This window comes from Mobula birostris, chromosome 22 (assembly GCF_030028105.1).
Source record: "Mobula birostris isolate sMobBir1 chromosome 22, sMobBir1.hap1, whole genome shotgun sequence".
Taxonomy (NCBI): Eukaryota; Metazoa; Chordata; class Chondrichthyes; order Myliobatiformes; family Myliobatidae; genus Mobula; species Mobula birostris.
Window position 1 is genome coordinate 39,627,287 of NC_092391.1, and position 17,377 is coordinate 39,644,663.

The 17,377-nt window shown below is 42.5% G+C and overlaps 1 protein-coding gene across 1 annotated transcript in view; it reads right to left on the reverse strand.

Annotated features, from left to right (window-relative positions):
- The window catches only part of abca2 (ATP-binding cassette, sub-family A (ABC1), member 2), a 553,235-nt gene extending 540,117 nt beyond the window's left edge, over positions 1-13,118 (reverse strand). Inside the window, exon 1 of the mRNA XM_072240523.1 lies at positions 12,823-13,118. Coding sequence (XP_072096624.1) covers positions 12,823-12,888 — 66 coding nt within the window. The 5' untranslated portion in view covers positions 12,889-13,118. The remainder of the gene's footprint in view (positions 1-12,822) is intronic.
- Positions 13,119-17,377: the final 4,259 nt, after the last annotated feature.

A 17,377-nucleotide genomic window follows, 5' to 3' on the forward strand; every position in this document is an offset into this window, starting at 1 on the left:
AGCAAACAAAAACTTGGTTCATGATGACAGTATTCCAGGCAGTGAGAAGGTTCAAGGTGATCTCACTGAAACATATGGCACACACTGAGACTGTTTTCCATGGCTGGAAAATCAAGGTCAGCGTCACTGCCTTAAAACAAAGGGGTTCAATTGTACAGAATAATTGTGCAGAATTTTTTAATCATTCAGGACGAAGGATGTTTAGGCAATGTATAGATTTGAGGCCGAGATAAATACATTTTTGGAATGGGGACAAGAGTGGAAAATTGAGGTTAAGAAGATCAGAGCTTTTCTGAATGGCTCAGAATGCCAGAGAACCTCTGCAGTGAGGCAGCATTTGTGGGAGGTGGAACCAAATCAGAATCAGTTTTATTGTCACCAGCATATGCCATGAAATTTGTTGTTATGCAGTAGCAGTACAATGCAATACATAGTAATAAAAACTGAATTACAATAAATTAAATAAGGAGTACAAAAGTAGTGAGGCAATGTCCATTTAGAAATTGGATGGCAGAGGGGAAGGCATTGTTCCTGAAACATTGAGTATGTCCCTTCAGGCTCCTGTACCTGTTCTCTGATGAGAAGAGACATGTCCTGAGTGCTGGTGTTCCTTAATAATGATGTTCGCTTTTTAAGGCATCGCTCCTTGAAGATGTTCTGGATACAACAGAAGCTAGTGTCCATGATGGACCTGAGTTCATAACTTCCTGCGGCTTATTTCGATCCTGTGCAGGGCTCCCTCCCCCATATCAGATGGGGACGCAGCCAGTTACAATGCTCTCCATGGTACTTCAGTCGAAATTTGAGTGTCTTTAGTGACATACCAAATCTCCTCAAACTAAGAGTTATTGTATCAGATCAGCAACTCGCCAGAAACTTTCTCTTTCCATGAATGCTGCCTGCACATTGAATATTTCCAATATTTTCCATTTCAATTTCCAGCATCCATTTATTTTTTAAATTTCAAAGTCCCGCTCCCACTTCTTCAAAGGTTCAAAGGTACAATTTAATGTCAGAGAAATGTATACAATATACATCCTGAAGTGCTTTTTTCTTAAATGACAATAGGCTTAGAATTAAATCAAAAGATATTACAACAGGCTGAAATTAAACCACATGATTCTTCTCTGGGTTGATGTTTGACCTGACTATCACAAGTTTTGATTTAAATAAAGCTATCAATTATTATCGCTTCAACATTAGTTTTCAGAGCCTACCATTAACTTCAGTGACACAGAGCTAATCTTTACCAAGCTTCACATTACAGGTGGTTGGAAAGCTGTTGAGATTGTTCTTACGCAATGTCCTAGAGCACAGAGATGAAGAGAAAACAATGCAAGTAACGACAAAGTTTAAGAAGTTTCATTCATCAAGGTGATGAAATGCTGCCCAAAGAAGAACCTTGCAATAGATAGGAAATCAGAAGGAAGTGAGTGAGGTTCATGGTGTTCCCATTATATTTCTATCACTTTCAAAAAGAACCATAAGAATTTTCCTGTGCAATCAGTGGCAACTTTACTAAGTGACCTGCCTCTCAGTTTTTTTGCACGACCTTACTTTCAATTTTTCCATTTTCTATTTATGATTTATAATTTAAATTTATAATATTTACTAATTTTTACTATGTTTAATATTTAATATTTGTAATCCGGGGAGTGGGAAACACAGAATCAAATATCGCTGTGATGACTGTACGTTCTAGTATTAATTGTTTGGTGACTATAAAGTATAAAAGTATAAAAAGTATAAAGTGTCTCCTATACCTAATAAAGTGGCCACTGAACGTATGTTTGCGGACTTATGCTGCTATATCTCGTCTGCTTCAAGGTTCGACGTGCTGTACATTCAGAGATGCACATCTGCACTCCTCTGTTGTAATGTGTGGCTACTTGTTTGACTGTCACCTTCTTGTTGGCTTGAACTAGTCTGGCCATTCTCCTCTGATCTCTCTCATTAACAAGGCATTTTTGCCCACAGAACTGCCGCTTGCTTGGATGTTTTTATTTGTTTTTCCACACCATTCTCTGTAAATTCAACAGACCGTAGTGTATGAAAATTCCAGGAGATCAACAACTTCTGAGATAGTCAAACCACCCCATCTGGCACCAACAATCTTTCCTGGTCAAAGTCACTTAGATCTCATTTCAGAATCAGGTTTATTATCACCAGCATGTGTCATGAAATATGTTAACAGCAGCAGCAATTCAATGCAATACATAATATAGAAAAAGAAGAAAAAAATAAAATAATAATAAATAAGTAAATCAATTACAGTACATGTATACTGAATAGGTTAAAAATTGTGTAAAAAACAGAAATATATATTTAAAAAGTGAGGTAGTATTCACGGGTTCAATGTCCATTTAGGAAACGAATGACAGATGGGAAGAAACTGTTCCTGAATCACTGAGTGTGTGCCTTCAGGCTTCTGTACCTCCTACCTGATGGTAACAGTGAGAAAAGGACATGCCCTGGGTGCTGGAGGTCCTTAATAAAGGACGTTGCCTTTCTGAGACACCGCTCCTTGAAGATGTCTTGGGTACTTTGTATGCTAGTACCCAAGATGGATCCGTCTAAATTTACGTCCCTCTGCAGCTTCTTTTGGTCCTGTGCAGTAGCAAACCCACCTCCCACCCCCCATACCAGACATGATGCAGCCTGTCAGAATGCTCTCCATGGTACATCTATAGAAGTTTCTGAGTGCATTTGTGGACGTACCAAATCTCTTCAAACTCCCAATGAAGTATAGTCGCAGTTTTGCCTTCTTTATAACGGCATAGGTATATTGGAAACAGGTTAGGTCCTCAGAGATCTTGACACCCAGGAACTTGAAACTGCTCACTCTCTCCACTTTTGATACCTCTATGAGGATTAGTATGTGTTCCTTCATCTTACCTTTCCTGAAGTCCACAATCAGCTCTTTTGAGTTACTGACGTTGAGTGCCAGGTTGTTGCTCAACACCACTACACTAGTTGGCATATCTCGCTCCTGTACGCCCCCTCATCTCCATCTGAGATTCTACCAATGATGGTTGTATCATCAGCAAATTTATAGATGGTATTTGAGCTATGCCTAGGCACACAGTCATGGGTATAGAGAGAGTAGAGCAGAGCAATGGGTTAAGCACACACCCCTTAGGTGCACCAGTGTTGACTGTCAGTGAGGAGGAGCTATTGTCACCAATCCACACAGATTGTGGTTTTCTAGTTAGAAAGTCAAAAATCCAATTGCAGAGGGAAGTACACAGGCCCAGGTTCTGTAGCTTCTCAATCAGGATTGTGGGAATGATGGTATTAAATGCTGAGCTATAGTCGATGAACAACATCCGAACGTAGGTGTTTGTGTTGTCCAGGTGGTCTAAAGCCATGTGAAGAGCCATTGAGATTGCGTCTGCCGTTGGCAAATTGCTAGGGCAGGAGTTCAGTCTAGTCATGACCAACCTCTCAAAGCATTTCATCACTGTCGATGTAAGTGCTACCAGGCGACAGTCATTAAGGCAGCTCACATTATTCTTCTTAGGCATTGGTATAATTGTTGCCTTTTTGAAGCAAGTGGGAACTTCCACCCATAGCAGTGAGAGGTTGAAAGTGTCCTTGAGTACTCCCGCCAGTTGGTTGGCACAGGTATTCAGAGCCTTACAAAGTACTCTGCTGGGGCTTTCTGCCTTGCAAGGGTTCACCCTCTTTAGACAGCCTAACATCAGCCTCTGAGACAGATTTCACAGGGTCATCATGTGCAGCAGGGATCTTCACAGTTGTAGTTATATTCTCCCTTTCAAAGTGGGCATAGAAGGCATTGAGTTCATCTGGTAGTGAAGCATCACTGCCATTCATGCTATTGGGTTTTGCTTGTAGGAAGTAATATCTTGCAAACCCTGCCAGAGCTGTCGTACATCTGATGTCACCTCCCACCTCATTTGAAATTGTCTCTTCGCCCTTGAAATGGTCCTCTGCAAATATACCTGATTTTCTGGTACAGACCTGGGTCACCAGACTTGAGTGCCACAGATCTAGCCTTCAACATATGACGTACCTCCTGGTTTATCCACGGCTTTTGGATTGGGAATGTACAACAGGTCTTTGTAGGCACTTATCCACACAGGTTTTAATGAAGTTGGAAACAACGGCAGCTTACTCATCCAGATTCGAAGATGAATCCCTGAATACAGTCTAGTCCACCGATTCAAAGCAGTCCTGTAGGCGCTCCTGTGCTTCTCTTGTCCATACATTCTGGGTCCTCACTACTGGTGCTGCAGTCTTCAGTCTCTGCGTATACTCAGGGAGTAGAAGTACAGCCAGGTGATCAGACTTTCCGAAGTGAGGGTGTGGAATGGCACGGTAGGCATTCTTCATGGTGGTGTAACATTGGTCCAGAGTGTTGTTTCCTCTGTTATTGCAAGTGATCTGTTGACCTTAATTGCTTAGTGATTATTTTCAGACTGGCCTGATTAAAATCCCCCAAAACAGTGGTGAAGTTGTTAGGATGTACCGTTTCATGCAAGTTGATCCCATTGCTCAGATCATCTAAAGCCTGACTGACATTGGCCTGAGGTGGAATGTATACCACTACCAAAATGATCCTGGAAATCTCCCACAGTAGGTAAAAGGAACGGCACTTAACTGCTAGATATTCCAGCTCTGGTGAGCAGAATTGGGACAGCAACACACACAAAATGCTGGTGGAACCTTTGTTAGGTCTCGGCCCAAAATGTCAACTGTGCTTCTTCCTATGGATGCTGTCTGGCCTGCTGCATTCCACCAGCATTGTGTGTGTGTGTTGCTTGAATTTCCAGCATCTGCAGATTTCCTCATGTTTGAGAATTGGGACACCGCTGATATACTTGTGCACCAAGAGTTGATCATGAGGCATACTCCTCCACCTCTGCTTTTGAGAGACTCTTTTCTTCCCCATTCTGATGTATAGTCTGAATAACTAAACCTCTTGACTATGTCTGCATGCTTTTATGTAAGGAGTTGCTGCCATTCGACTGACTGATTAAATATTTGCATTAATAAACAAGTGTACAGGTGTATCTAATGAAGTAGCCACTGAGTGTAGAGTCTCCATCAATGCCAAAGTAAAAAGAATATCTGGTTATTATCAACATTGTATTTCATGGAACCTTAGTGTGGGGAAAAAATGAATGTTTTTATTTCTCAAGATGTAATAGTGACTAAAAAGATGACTGTAAACTGCTTTGGGAAGTCCAGAGATTGCAAATGAGATTACAATTGAGCTTTTCTCTCTGTAATTCTAATACATCATACAGATAGTAGATTACTGCCAGTGTGGACACTGAACATTGACTAGAAGTTCAAAGTAGAAGTTCATATACGTTACCAGAGACTACCCTGAGGTTCTTTTTTTTTGCAGGCATATACAGGGATAAAGAAGTAGAATAGAATTTTCAAAGTACTATACATAAATAAAGACTGACTAACAACCAATGGGCAAAAGTTGAGAAAATGCGCAAGTAAAAAAGATACTGATAACATGAGTTGTATAGAGTACTTGATGGTCTGTAGGTGTGTAGGAACAGGCACTTTGCAAATACATGGCTCCTCTGTGGAGAGAGCTAAGTGCACCAAGTTCCTGGGAGTTCACATCACGGATGACCTCGCCTGGCACCTTAATATCATCTCCCTGAACAAGAAGGCACAGCAACATCTCCACTTCCTTAAGGGATTGAGGAAAGTGAGGCTCCTCTCCCACCCCACCCCATCTTAACTATATCTTCTGGAGCACCAACGAGAGCACTCTGACAAGTTGTATCACCATCCGGTATAGGAGCAGCCAAGCATCAGACCAGAAATCCCTACAAAGTTCTGTGAGAACAGCTGAGAAGATCATAAGGGTCTACCAACCATCCATCCAGCACCCTCTTTGGCTTTCTACCATCAGGCAGGAGACTCCGATGCATAAAAACAAGAACGGTCAGAATGGGAAATAGCTTCTTCCCTCAGGCCATTAGGCTTCTGAACTTCATGCTGCATCACATTCAAAGTGTCACTGGTTAATCTGTTCTGTACATTACAATATTTAACTTATGTGCTTTCATTTATTTATGTGTAATCCATCTGCAGATTTCATCCTTACTTTCGTAAATTATCATGTATTGTGTGTTATGTGTATGACAGTGATTTACATTCTGGTTCAGAGAAACGTCCTCTCGTTTGATGTGTATATCGCTGAAATGACAATAAACTTGACTAGATTTTGGCCCACAATATTGCGCCAAACTAATTAAGTATTAATCAAATGCCCAATTATTAAACTCATCCTTCTACCTATATATGTCCATATCCTTCCATTTCCTGCATATTCATGACTCTTCTAAGTGCTTCTTCCACACCTCTCTCATACTTACCTCTACCACAATCCCAGGCAGTGCATTCCAGGCATCCACCACTCTGTAAAACAAAAACTTCCCCCACACATCTCCTTTGAATTTATCCCCTTGTCTTAAATGCATGCTCTCTATTAGACATTTCAACCATCAATTCCTTTCATAACTTATTAGTTTCTATCAGAGTCCCCATCAGCCTCTGTCACTCCCAAAAAAAACCCATGTTTGCCCAAACCTCCTTACAGCATATGCTTTCAAATCCGGGCAGCATCCTAGAAAACTTCTTCTGCATCCTTCACATCATTCCAATAATGAGTTTGTAAAACTGCAACATAATCCCCAACTTGTTGAACTCAGTTCCTCAGCTAATAAGGGAAAGCATTCCATAAGCCTTCTTTACCACCCTATCAGCCTGTGTAGCTACTTTCAGTGGACTTGGAATCCAAGATCACTTTGCGCCTCAACACTGTTAAAGGCCTTGCCACTGACAGTGTACTGTCTCTTTACATTTGATCTCTCAAAGTGTAACACTTCACATTTGGCCAAATTGAACTTCATCTGCCATTTTTCCACCCATATCTGTGACTGATCCATAGCCTGTTGTGTCCTTTGGCAGCCTTCCACACGGTCCACAACAGTGCCAACCTTCATTTTGTCTGCAAAATTACTAACCTGTCCATCTACATTTTCATCTAGATCATTTATATGTATCACGAAGAGCAGAAGCATCAGAAGAGATCCCTGCAGAATGTCACAGACCTGTTGCCAGAATCAGTCTCAACCACTACTGTTTGTGTGAATCCAAATAATCAATTTACCATAGATCCTATGCATCTTAGTCTTCCAGATGAGCCTTCCATGAGGGTCCTTGCCAAATGCCTCACTAAAATCGATGTAGAAAACATCCAACCTTCATCATCTCCTCAAAAATCTCAATCAAGTTCATAAGACACAACTTGCCCTGCAGAACTCCATCTTGTCTACCCCTAACTAGATCACGATTTTCCAAATGCTCATAAACCCTATCTCCAGTAAATTCCCCCATCACTGGCATTTGAGACTCACCAGTCAATAATTTCCATGATTATGTCTATTCCCAATTTTGAATAACGGACCAACATGAGCTACTCACCAGCCCTCTGGAATCTCATCTACAGCTAGAGGGGGCACAGAGATAATGATCAAGGCCCCATCAATCTCACCTGCCTCAACAATCTTGGATATATCTCATCAAGCCCTGCAGACTTAACCATTCTTACGTACTTTAACAGACCCACCACGGCCTCCTTCTTTATCTCAAAATCCCCTTGCACATTAGCACATTCACACCAGCACCTCACTCGCCTTGACACTCTTCTTAGCAAATTACTCACTTAAGACCTCATCCATATTTTCTGCCTCCAAGTACGTTTTCTCCTTTATTCTTGAAAGATCTTACTCACTCCAGGGTCATCCTGTTGCTTTTGATGTATATATATGATGTCTTGGGATTTTCTTTAATTCTACTTGCCCAGGGCTTTTCGCAGCCCCTTCTGTTTTTTTTTTAATTCCCCGAGTTCCTTTCTGGCTTCTTTCTAATTCTCAAGGGCTCTGCTTGAGCTTAACTTACGAAACCTTACAAACTCTTCCTTTTTTGTTTTCGACCAAGTTTACTCTTGACATACAGTACACACACAAACTGCTGGAGAAACTCAGCAGGTCAGGCAGCATCTATGGTGGGAAATGAACAGTTGATGTTCCAAGCTAAGACCCTTCATCAGGGCTGGAAAGAAAGTAAAGGAACAGAGAAAGTGTAAAAGGGTGGGGGAAGGGGAGAAGCATGAGCTGGCAGGTGATAGGTGAATCCAGATGAGGGGGAGATGGTGAGGGGGTGGGGATGGGGGATGTGGGAATGATGTGATAAATTGGGAGGTGATAGGTGGAAGAGGCAAAGGGCTCAAGATGGAATCAGATAGGAGGAGACTGTAGATCATGGAATGGCCACAGGGGGATTCTACACTACAGAACCAACAAGTACAGGTTTAAGATGAGAGGGGAAAGTTTATCCTTTAATGTTAATATGATAAGGATAAGGGGAGTCATTCCAATGAGTGGGGTGAACGACATATGATTATTCTCCCCTCCTTGGAATTACTATCAGTTTCCATACAATTACATGAGCTTTTCTGCTCTGGTGCCTTTTTTCATCCACTCCACCAGCAAAGCTTCATTAAAATGAGTCACTCAGCAAGGAAACAAGCAGCTGATCACAGTGTCTACACCCACCACTCAGCCCCAACCCATGTTGATGTCTCTGCATTCCTGTCAACTCACCTCACCTACACACAAGGGGCAATTCACAGCTACCAATCAGCCTACCTTTGGAATGCAGGCAGTAACCACATTCCAGAGAGAGGTCAATTGGCACCTAGCGGAAGTTTATTCAGTCAGAGGGAGAACATGCAACCTCCACATGGACAGCAACACAGATCAGGATTGCAGTGGGGCTGCAACACGACCAGCTGACAGATGGCACACTCCCCGTGACAACCTACCTCACTGGAATCAGACAAACTCGCCACTTTCTGGCTGCAATACAAATGTGCTACCAATGAGATTACAGTTTCTACAGGCTCTATCCAACAAGGTGTTGCAGGAGAGTAATAACTTCTAAACACAAGAAATTCTGCAGATGCTACAAATCCAAAGCAACACACAAAAAATGCAGGACGAACTCAGCAGGTCAGGCAGCATCTATGGAAATGAACAGACAGTAACGTTTTGGGCCAAGAACCTTCTCTAGGACTCAGCAACTTTGCTAACAAATTTAAGCTTTAGCAGTAATATGTAAAAGTTAAAATTTGTAACATTAAATTACCAAGTAAATGACATTAAGATTATCTGATGGGCTAAGTGGCTTTTGTTAATAATCCTATTAGCAAAAAGAATCAAAAGAGAACAAATACGCAAAAGTGAGAGGCCAGGTTGCAGAATCATGCAGTCTTCAAACTATATAGAATCGTACAGCACTAAAATCGATTCTTCAGCTCAAACAGTCCATGATGACTAAAATGCCCATCCAAGCTAGTCCTACTGTCTGAATTTGGCCCATTTTCTTCTAAACCAGGGGTTCCCAACATGGGGTCTACAGACCATTTGCTTAATGGTATTGGTCCACAACATAAATGCCTGTTCTAAACCCTTTCTATTCATATACTTAGCCAAGTATCTATCAAAATATGTCCTTATACTTACTTCAATCACCAGAAACTCATTCCATATACATACCACCTCCTGTGTAGAAAAAGTTACCAAGTTCCTATTAAATCTTCCCCTCTCAGCTTGAACCTATGCTCTCTGGCTCATGATTCCCCAACCCTGGTAAAAGACTGAGAGCATTCACCCAACTTATATCCCTCATGAATTTAGACACCTTCTGTAAGATCTCCTCACTGTTTCCTACATTCCGAGGAGGAAAATAAAAATCCTAACCTACCCAATATCTCCCGATGATTTAGTACCTCAAGTCTTGGCAACATCCTCAAATCTTTTCTGCACTTTTTCCAGTCTACTAATATCATTCCTATAGCAGGGTGGTCAAAACTGAACACAATATTCCAAGTAACACACACACAAAATGCTGGTGGAACGCAGCAGGCCAGGCAGCATCTACAGGAAGAGGTACAGTCGATGTTTCAGGCCGGGACCCTTCATCAGGACTAACTAAAAGAAGAGATAGTAAGAGTTCTGAAAGTGGGAGGGGGAGAGGGAGATCCGAAATGATAGGAGAAGACAGGAGGGGAGGGGTGGATCTAAGAGCTGGAAAGTTGATTGGCAAAAGGTATACCAGACTGGAGAAGGGAGAAGATCATGGGATGGGAAGCCTGGGGAGAAACAGAAGTGGGGAGGGGAGCCCAGAGGGTGGACAGCAGGCAAGGCATTATAGTGAGAGGGACAGAGGAAGAAAAAAGTAAAAAAAGGGGGAAAAATAAAAAAATATATATTAAATAAATAAATAGGGGATGGGGTGTGTAGGGGAGGAGGGGCATTAACAGAAGTTAGAGAAGTCAATATTCATGACACCAGGTTGGAAGCTACCCAGACGGAATATGAGGTGTTGTTCCTCCAACCTGAGTGTGGCTTCATCTTGACAGTAGAGGAGGCCATGGATAGACTAAGTGCAGCCTCAGCAGCATACTGTACAACTTTTTATTTTATGGCGATACAGCATGGAATAGGCCCTTCCAGACCGTTGTGATGTGCCCAGCAACCCCGCCAATTTATCCCTAGCCTAATCAGGGGATCATTAACAATGACCAACTAACCTATAGACCAGCACTTCTTTGGACTGTGGGAGGAAACCCAAGCAGTCATGGGGAGAACGTACAAACTCCTTACAGGCAGCAGCAGACTGCATCCTTACCTCCCAATTTCCATGTTTATTGCTCTTAACCAATGAATGCCAGCATGCCAAAAGCTTCCTGTGTACCAGTGACTGCTCTTTCAGAGAACCTTGTACTCTCAGGTCCCTCTGTTCTGCAACACTTTCCAGGGACCTGACCTACCATTTACTGTTAAAGTCCTACCTTGATTTGACTTTCCAGACCTTGGACTTATCTGAATTAAATGCAATGTAGTATTTGCATTAATTCCCTAAGTGAGCAGGTCATCATGTTTAGAATAGGTAACTTGAAACAATATCATAACATTCAAATAAAACTTAGCCAATAGGCAGTACTATTAATATCATTCCAATGCTCGAAGAAAAATGTTCAAATTTGTAAGAACTAGATGTAAGGTGGTATTTCAACCTCTCTCCTAATTCTCTTTAGCTGAACAATTAGTAGTTTGATATTACAGGACAAAGTGCAGATGTTAAAGTAAAAACATTATTCATATAATTTTTTGTCACAACCTCAGGACAAAAAGCAGGTTACTGTATAGCCTTAAAAAGCACTTTGATCTGCTAAAAGAAAGTATCAATTAACTTGGCTTTAGTACAGAGTCCAATGGAATTAATAACCAGATAATGGGGGGGGGGGGGCGTTGTGACTGAGGTCTAAACCTCAGCCACAACACTAGACAGCAGGCAAGTATGATCTCAGTTCAACAAGTCATTTGAAAGACAGAATATTTAAGAGTACTGAACAGCACTCTGCAGTACATAATCAGCACAGATTATGTGCTGGAATCTTGGAACAACAATCATTCTGCTGAAGGAACTCAGGAAATCTAGCAGCAAACCACAGGTGAAAAGAGCTGCCAACATTTCAGGTCAAAACCCTGCATCAGGAATCCTCAAGCAAATAATTTATTGCCCCAAATTCCAACATCAGCAGTTTCCTGCTTAGATATTGAAAAGGGAGCAAATTCACATCCCTTTGACTTAGAGGTAAGAATTCCATCAACTGATTCACAGCTTATTGAGTGTTAACCATAAAGCAAAGTATATTACAACTTTAAACTACATAATCACTATTAAAGACTAAGCTGTCCAGTGTATTAATTGATATAACTAAAATGAACATAAAGAATGGAAAGAACTTCTCCATTAACATAATCGGTGTTGGCCGATTATTAATAGCTGGAGGACAGCAAACACTGACTGCGCTCGGTTATGGATAATTCAGTATGCTAGAACCTGTTAAAAATTCATCTCTCTTCTCCCACTCCCCATTTTCACTAGCCCGAAGCAGGCTGACACACAACTCTCATTAGTTTCACATCTTTGAAAACAACTCGAAGTGTAGTCCGGTAATAAACATTTTTTTAGGCGACACAATTTGTTGGTGCTGAAGCAGCCTTGCTAAGAACAGAAAAACACGCATACAGAGACACAGAGAGTTTCGATTTAACTCAGCATCCACTAGCAATGTTGTCTGCTGAAACCTCACTGTGAAATTGAGAATGAATTAATACTTAAGTCCAGAGAAAATCTACAAAATCCTTAAATGCACCCGTGACCATGTCACTGGTCTGGGTCCAGCTACGAATCACGACTGCTTGATGAATAGATTTGCTCAAAAATGTATTATTGGAGCAATAAACATTTGGAGCTAGATCCGACAATTTGATTTTTTTTAATTAAGGTAATTTGTAAATGCAATCTTAGTACTGTATTCCACCGATACATATACAGAATGAGTATGTGGTAAAAAGAATAACAATGTTGCTTCCGGCTTTAAACTCTCTGCTATAATGTAACCAGCAATAAATGCTTGTATTGCCAGGCCCAATGTAGACTGAACTTCAATATAAATAATAACTACTGCCTCTGGACTTTAAGCAAAACAGAATGTCGATCCGCTGAAATAATGTCCATGCTGTCATAACAAGCCCCTAGCAGCCTCCTATCCTGCCGAAACCTGAAAGCACCGGTATAAGAAGGCAACAGTGGTTAAACCCCCCGCTGGCAGTCAGCGGCTGCGGGTAGCAGCGGCACAGGGTGGTATCCTCCCCACTTTTGCTTTTGCCGGCTGGCTCATCGTTCACTCACCGGGCTCCGGCGTTTCAGGGTGATGTTCTTCCACAGCAAGAGGTGCAGCTGGTGTAGGAAACCCATGGCTGCTGTCTGGAAGGAGAGGGGAGAAAGAGAGCAAAGCACAGAGACCGGCGGCTTCCAGCTTTGCACCCAGCGTCTTTTGATTGACAGCGACGGCTCTCCCGGACTGCACGCGCGTGCCTTTCCAGGGGCCGAAACGGGTGAACGGAGGGGAAGAAGGAAGAAACGACCTCGGCAAACCCGGCTGCGGCGGCAGCTGCTCACCCGCGCGCTCTCCCAGCCGTCCGGCCGGGTGCGTGTGTGAGCGCGCGCTACAGGCACGTCCTCCGCCGCCGCCGCCGGGCGGGGGCGCGCGCTACGGGATCTGTGGCGCTGCAACCCCGATCGTGAAAGCTGGGCCGGTGTGATGGGTATATCTTCTGGACGAGACGGTAATGCGTGTAACAAACACCGACCCATGCACTGACGTGTCATGCCTGATGGAGGAGGGAGGGGAAATACTGCAATGGCTCCGCAGGTTGAGCAGTGTCCACGACTCCACGATCTTAAAGCAGATTTGAGAAAGTTGGAGATAAGTGTTCGAAGTAGTCATCCTGCCATGCCTATAGCCCCTCTACTTAGAGGCTTAATGAGATGTATTTGGCATATCACCAAATACTCTAATACACTTATACAGATGCATTGTTAAAAGTACGCTAACTGGTTGCGCCGTGGCCAGGTACAGTAGTTCCAAGCACAGAGGAATGAAGGAGGCTGAAGAGAATAGTGGATACAACTCAGTCCAACTCTTCACCACTGACAACACCTGCATCAGGTACAGTATCTATTCTCAAAGATCCCCACTCTTCTTGCTGCTACCATCAGGCAGGAGATACAGAAGCCTGAAGTCCCATGCTACCAGCTACTGGAACAGCTGTCAGGTTCTTGAACCAGCCTGCACAATTCAAATCCCATCTCAGCAAAAGGATACAACAGATCACCTCTTGTACTGCCATGGACTTAACTCTTACTGTGATTTTTTAATATACTAATGTCTTTTTTCTTCGCTGTTTGGTAATAACTTAGATATAATCAATGTTCTGTGTGTTGTCTGAACTATGTGCCTGTAATGCTGCAGATTTGCTTCAGTATTTACCAAGGAAAAGGATATGGAGGACCAGGAAATCAGTGCTGAGTGTTTAGAGATCAGGGAGGAGGAAGTGTTGGGCCTCCTAATGGGTAGTGAGGTGAGTAAGTCCCCAGGGCAGATAGGATTTATCTCAGGTTACTGAAGAAAGCAAGAGACAAGATTGCTGGGGCCTTGACCAGTATCTTCATGTCCTCTCTAGCCATAGACAAGGTTCAGAAGACTGGTGAATGGCTAATATTGCACTTCTATTTAAGAAGGGAACAAGGGAAATCCTGGGAATTATAAACTGGTGAGTCTCATATCAGTTGTAGGGAAATTGCTATGGAAAATTCTTAGCGATAGGACTTATGAGCATTTGGCCTAATTAGGTAGAGCCAGCATGGCTTTACGTGGTTGGTCATGTCTTACCAACTTGATTAAGTTTTTTGACAAGGTGACAAGAGAGATTGATGACGGTAGGGCAGTGGATGTTGTCTACATGGATTTTAGTAAAGGCGTTTGACAAAGTCTCTCATGGGAGGCTAATCCAGAAGATTAAGATGCATGGGGTCCGTAGTGAATTGGCTGTTTGGATTCAGAACTGACTCACACAAAAAAGACAGAGAGAGTGGTTGAAAGGACTTGTTCGACCAGGAGGTCTGTAATTAGTTGAGTTCCACAGTGATCTGTGCTGGGACCTCTGCTGTTTGTAACGTATATAAATGACCAGGATTAAAATGTGGATGGATGGGTTAGTCAGTTTGCGGATGATACCAAAATTGGTGGAGTTGTGGATAGTGTAGAAGAATGGCCAAGAATACAAAGCGATATAGATCAGTTGCTGATATGGGCTGAGAAATGACAGATGGTGTTTAACTCAAATAAACTTAAGGTGCTGCACCTCAGTAGGGCAAATGCAAGGAGACAGTACACAGTTAAGGGCCTTAGCAATGTTACTGAGCAGGGAGATCTTGGAATCCAAGTCCATAGTTCCTTGAAAGTGGCCTCACGGGTTGATAAGGAGGTTAAGAAGGCTTTTATTAGTCGAGGTAAAGTTCAAAAGTCAGCAGGTTATTTTGCAGCTTTATAAATCTCCGGTTAGGCCACATCTGTAGTATTACATACAGTTCTGGTTGCTCCACTAAAGAGAGGATGTTGAGGCTCCGGAGAGGGTGTTGAAGAGGTTTACCAAGATGCTGCCTGGTTTAGAGGGCATGTACTGTCACAAGAGGCAGGATAAACGTGGATTGTTTTTTTCTGGAGTGCTGGAGGCTGAGGGGAGATCTGACTGAGGTTTACAAGATTATGAGAGGCACAGATGGAGTGGACAGAGAGCATCTGTTTCCCAGGGTTGAAATGTCTAATAGCAGATGTTGAAGATGAGAGGTGGTAGGTTCAAGGGGGATATGAGAGGAAAGATTTTTATTGAGAGAGTGGTGGACACCTGGAGTGCGCTGCCTGGTATGGTAGAGGCTTTTAAGGGACATTTAGATAGGCACATGAATATGAGAAAGATGGAGGGATATGGACATGGTGTAGGTGTTTGAGTATTTTGATTAGCATTTTAGTTGGTTCGGCACAGCATTGTGGGCTGAATGGCCTGTACTGTTCTATGTTCTAAGTTCTAAATAAGTTTTTCTTTGTATCTTTACCTCTTGTACTTGTCTATGTGACAATGAAGTACAATATATACTCATCCCATTTACTGCCACTTGGTTCTTAGCCTAATATGTCTTGGTGATTCATGTGTGAAGTAGTGTGGGTTTTTATCTTCAAATGTATTTTCATTTAACAATGCTGTACAGACTAGATGTGGGAAGAATGGCCCACATCTATGGCTGGAGGATCCAGAACCTCTGAAGTGACAAGCCAGGAACTGAAGGCTATGAGCCTAACATTGGAGTCATAGAAAGTACAGCACAGAAACAGGCCCTTTGGCCCACATAGTCTCTGCCCAACCATTTAAACTGTCTAGCCCCATTGACCAACAGCCGGACCATAGCCCTCCATACACCTATTATCCATGTACCTATCCAAATTTCTCTTAAATGTTGAAATCGAATTTACATGCTCCACTTATGCTGGCAGCTCATTCCACACACTCATGACCCTCTCAGTGAAGACATTTCCCCTCATATGCCCCTTAAACTTTTCACCTTTCACCCTTAACTCATGACCTGTAGTTGTAGTCTCACCCAACCTTAATGGAAAGAGCCTGCCAGCATTTACCCAATCTATACCCCGCATAGTTTTGTATACCTCTATCAAATCTCCTCGTAATCTTCTATGTTCCAAGGAATAAAGTACTAACTTATTTAATCTTTCCTTATAATTCAGGTCCTCCAGTCCCAGCAACATCCTTGTAAATTTTCTCTGCACTCTTCCAACCTAATTGACATCCTTCCTATAGGCTAGTGACCAAAACTGCCCACAATTAGGCTTCATAAATGCCTTACACAACCCCAACATAACATCCCATCTCCTGTACTCAATACATTGATTTACAAAAGCCAATGTGCCAAAAGCTTTCTTTATGACCCTACCTACCTGTGATGCCACTTTCAATGAATTATCAACCAGTATTCCCAGATCCCTTTGTTCACCCACACTCCTCAGTGCCCTATCATTCACTGTGTAAGACCTACCCTGGTTGGTCCTACTCACTCCTTGCGTTTATCTGCACTAAGTTCAGTCCATTACGGCTGTTCCAGATCCCACAGAAATCTCTGATAGTCTGCCTCACTGTCCACTACACCCCCAATCTTGGTGTTATCTGCAAATTTGCTGATCCACTTAACCACCTTATCATCCAGATTATTGATATAGGTGACAAACAACAAGGGACACAGCACCGAACCATGCAGCACTCCACAAGTCACAGACCTCCACTCAGAGAGGCAACCATCTACTACCACTCTCTGGCTTCTCCCACAAAGCCAATGTCTAATCCAGTTTACTAACTCATCTTGAATGCCAAGTGACTAAATCTTCCTTACCAACCTCCCATGGTTTAACTTCTCAAATGCTTCGCTAAAGTTCACGTCAACAATATCGACTGGCTTGGCTTCATCAACTTTCCTAACAACTTCTTCGAAAAACTCTGTAAGATTGGTAAGGTACGATCTACCACACACAAAGTCATGCTGAATATCCTTAATTAGTCCATGCCTATCCAAATATTCATATATTCGGTCCCCTAGAATACCTTCCAATAACTTTCCCACTACTGATGTCAGGCCCACTGGCCTATATATTCCTGGTTTATTTTTAGAGCCTTTCTTAAACAGTGGAACAACATTGGCTATCCTCCAATCCTCTGGTCATCTCACTTGTCACTAAGGATGATTTAAATATATCTGCTAGTGCCACTGCGTTTTCTGCATTTGTCTGCCACGGGGTCTGAGGGAACACCTTGTCAGGGCCTGGGGATTTATCCACCCT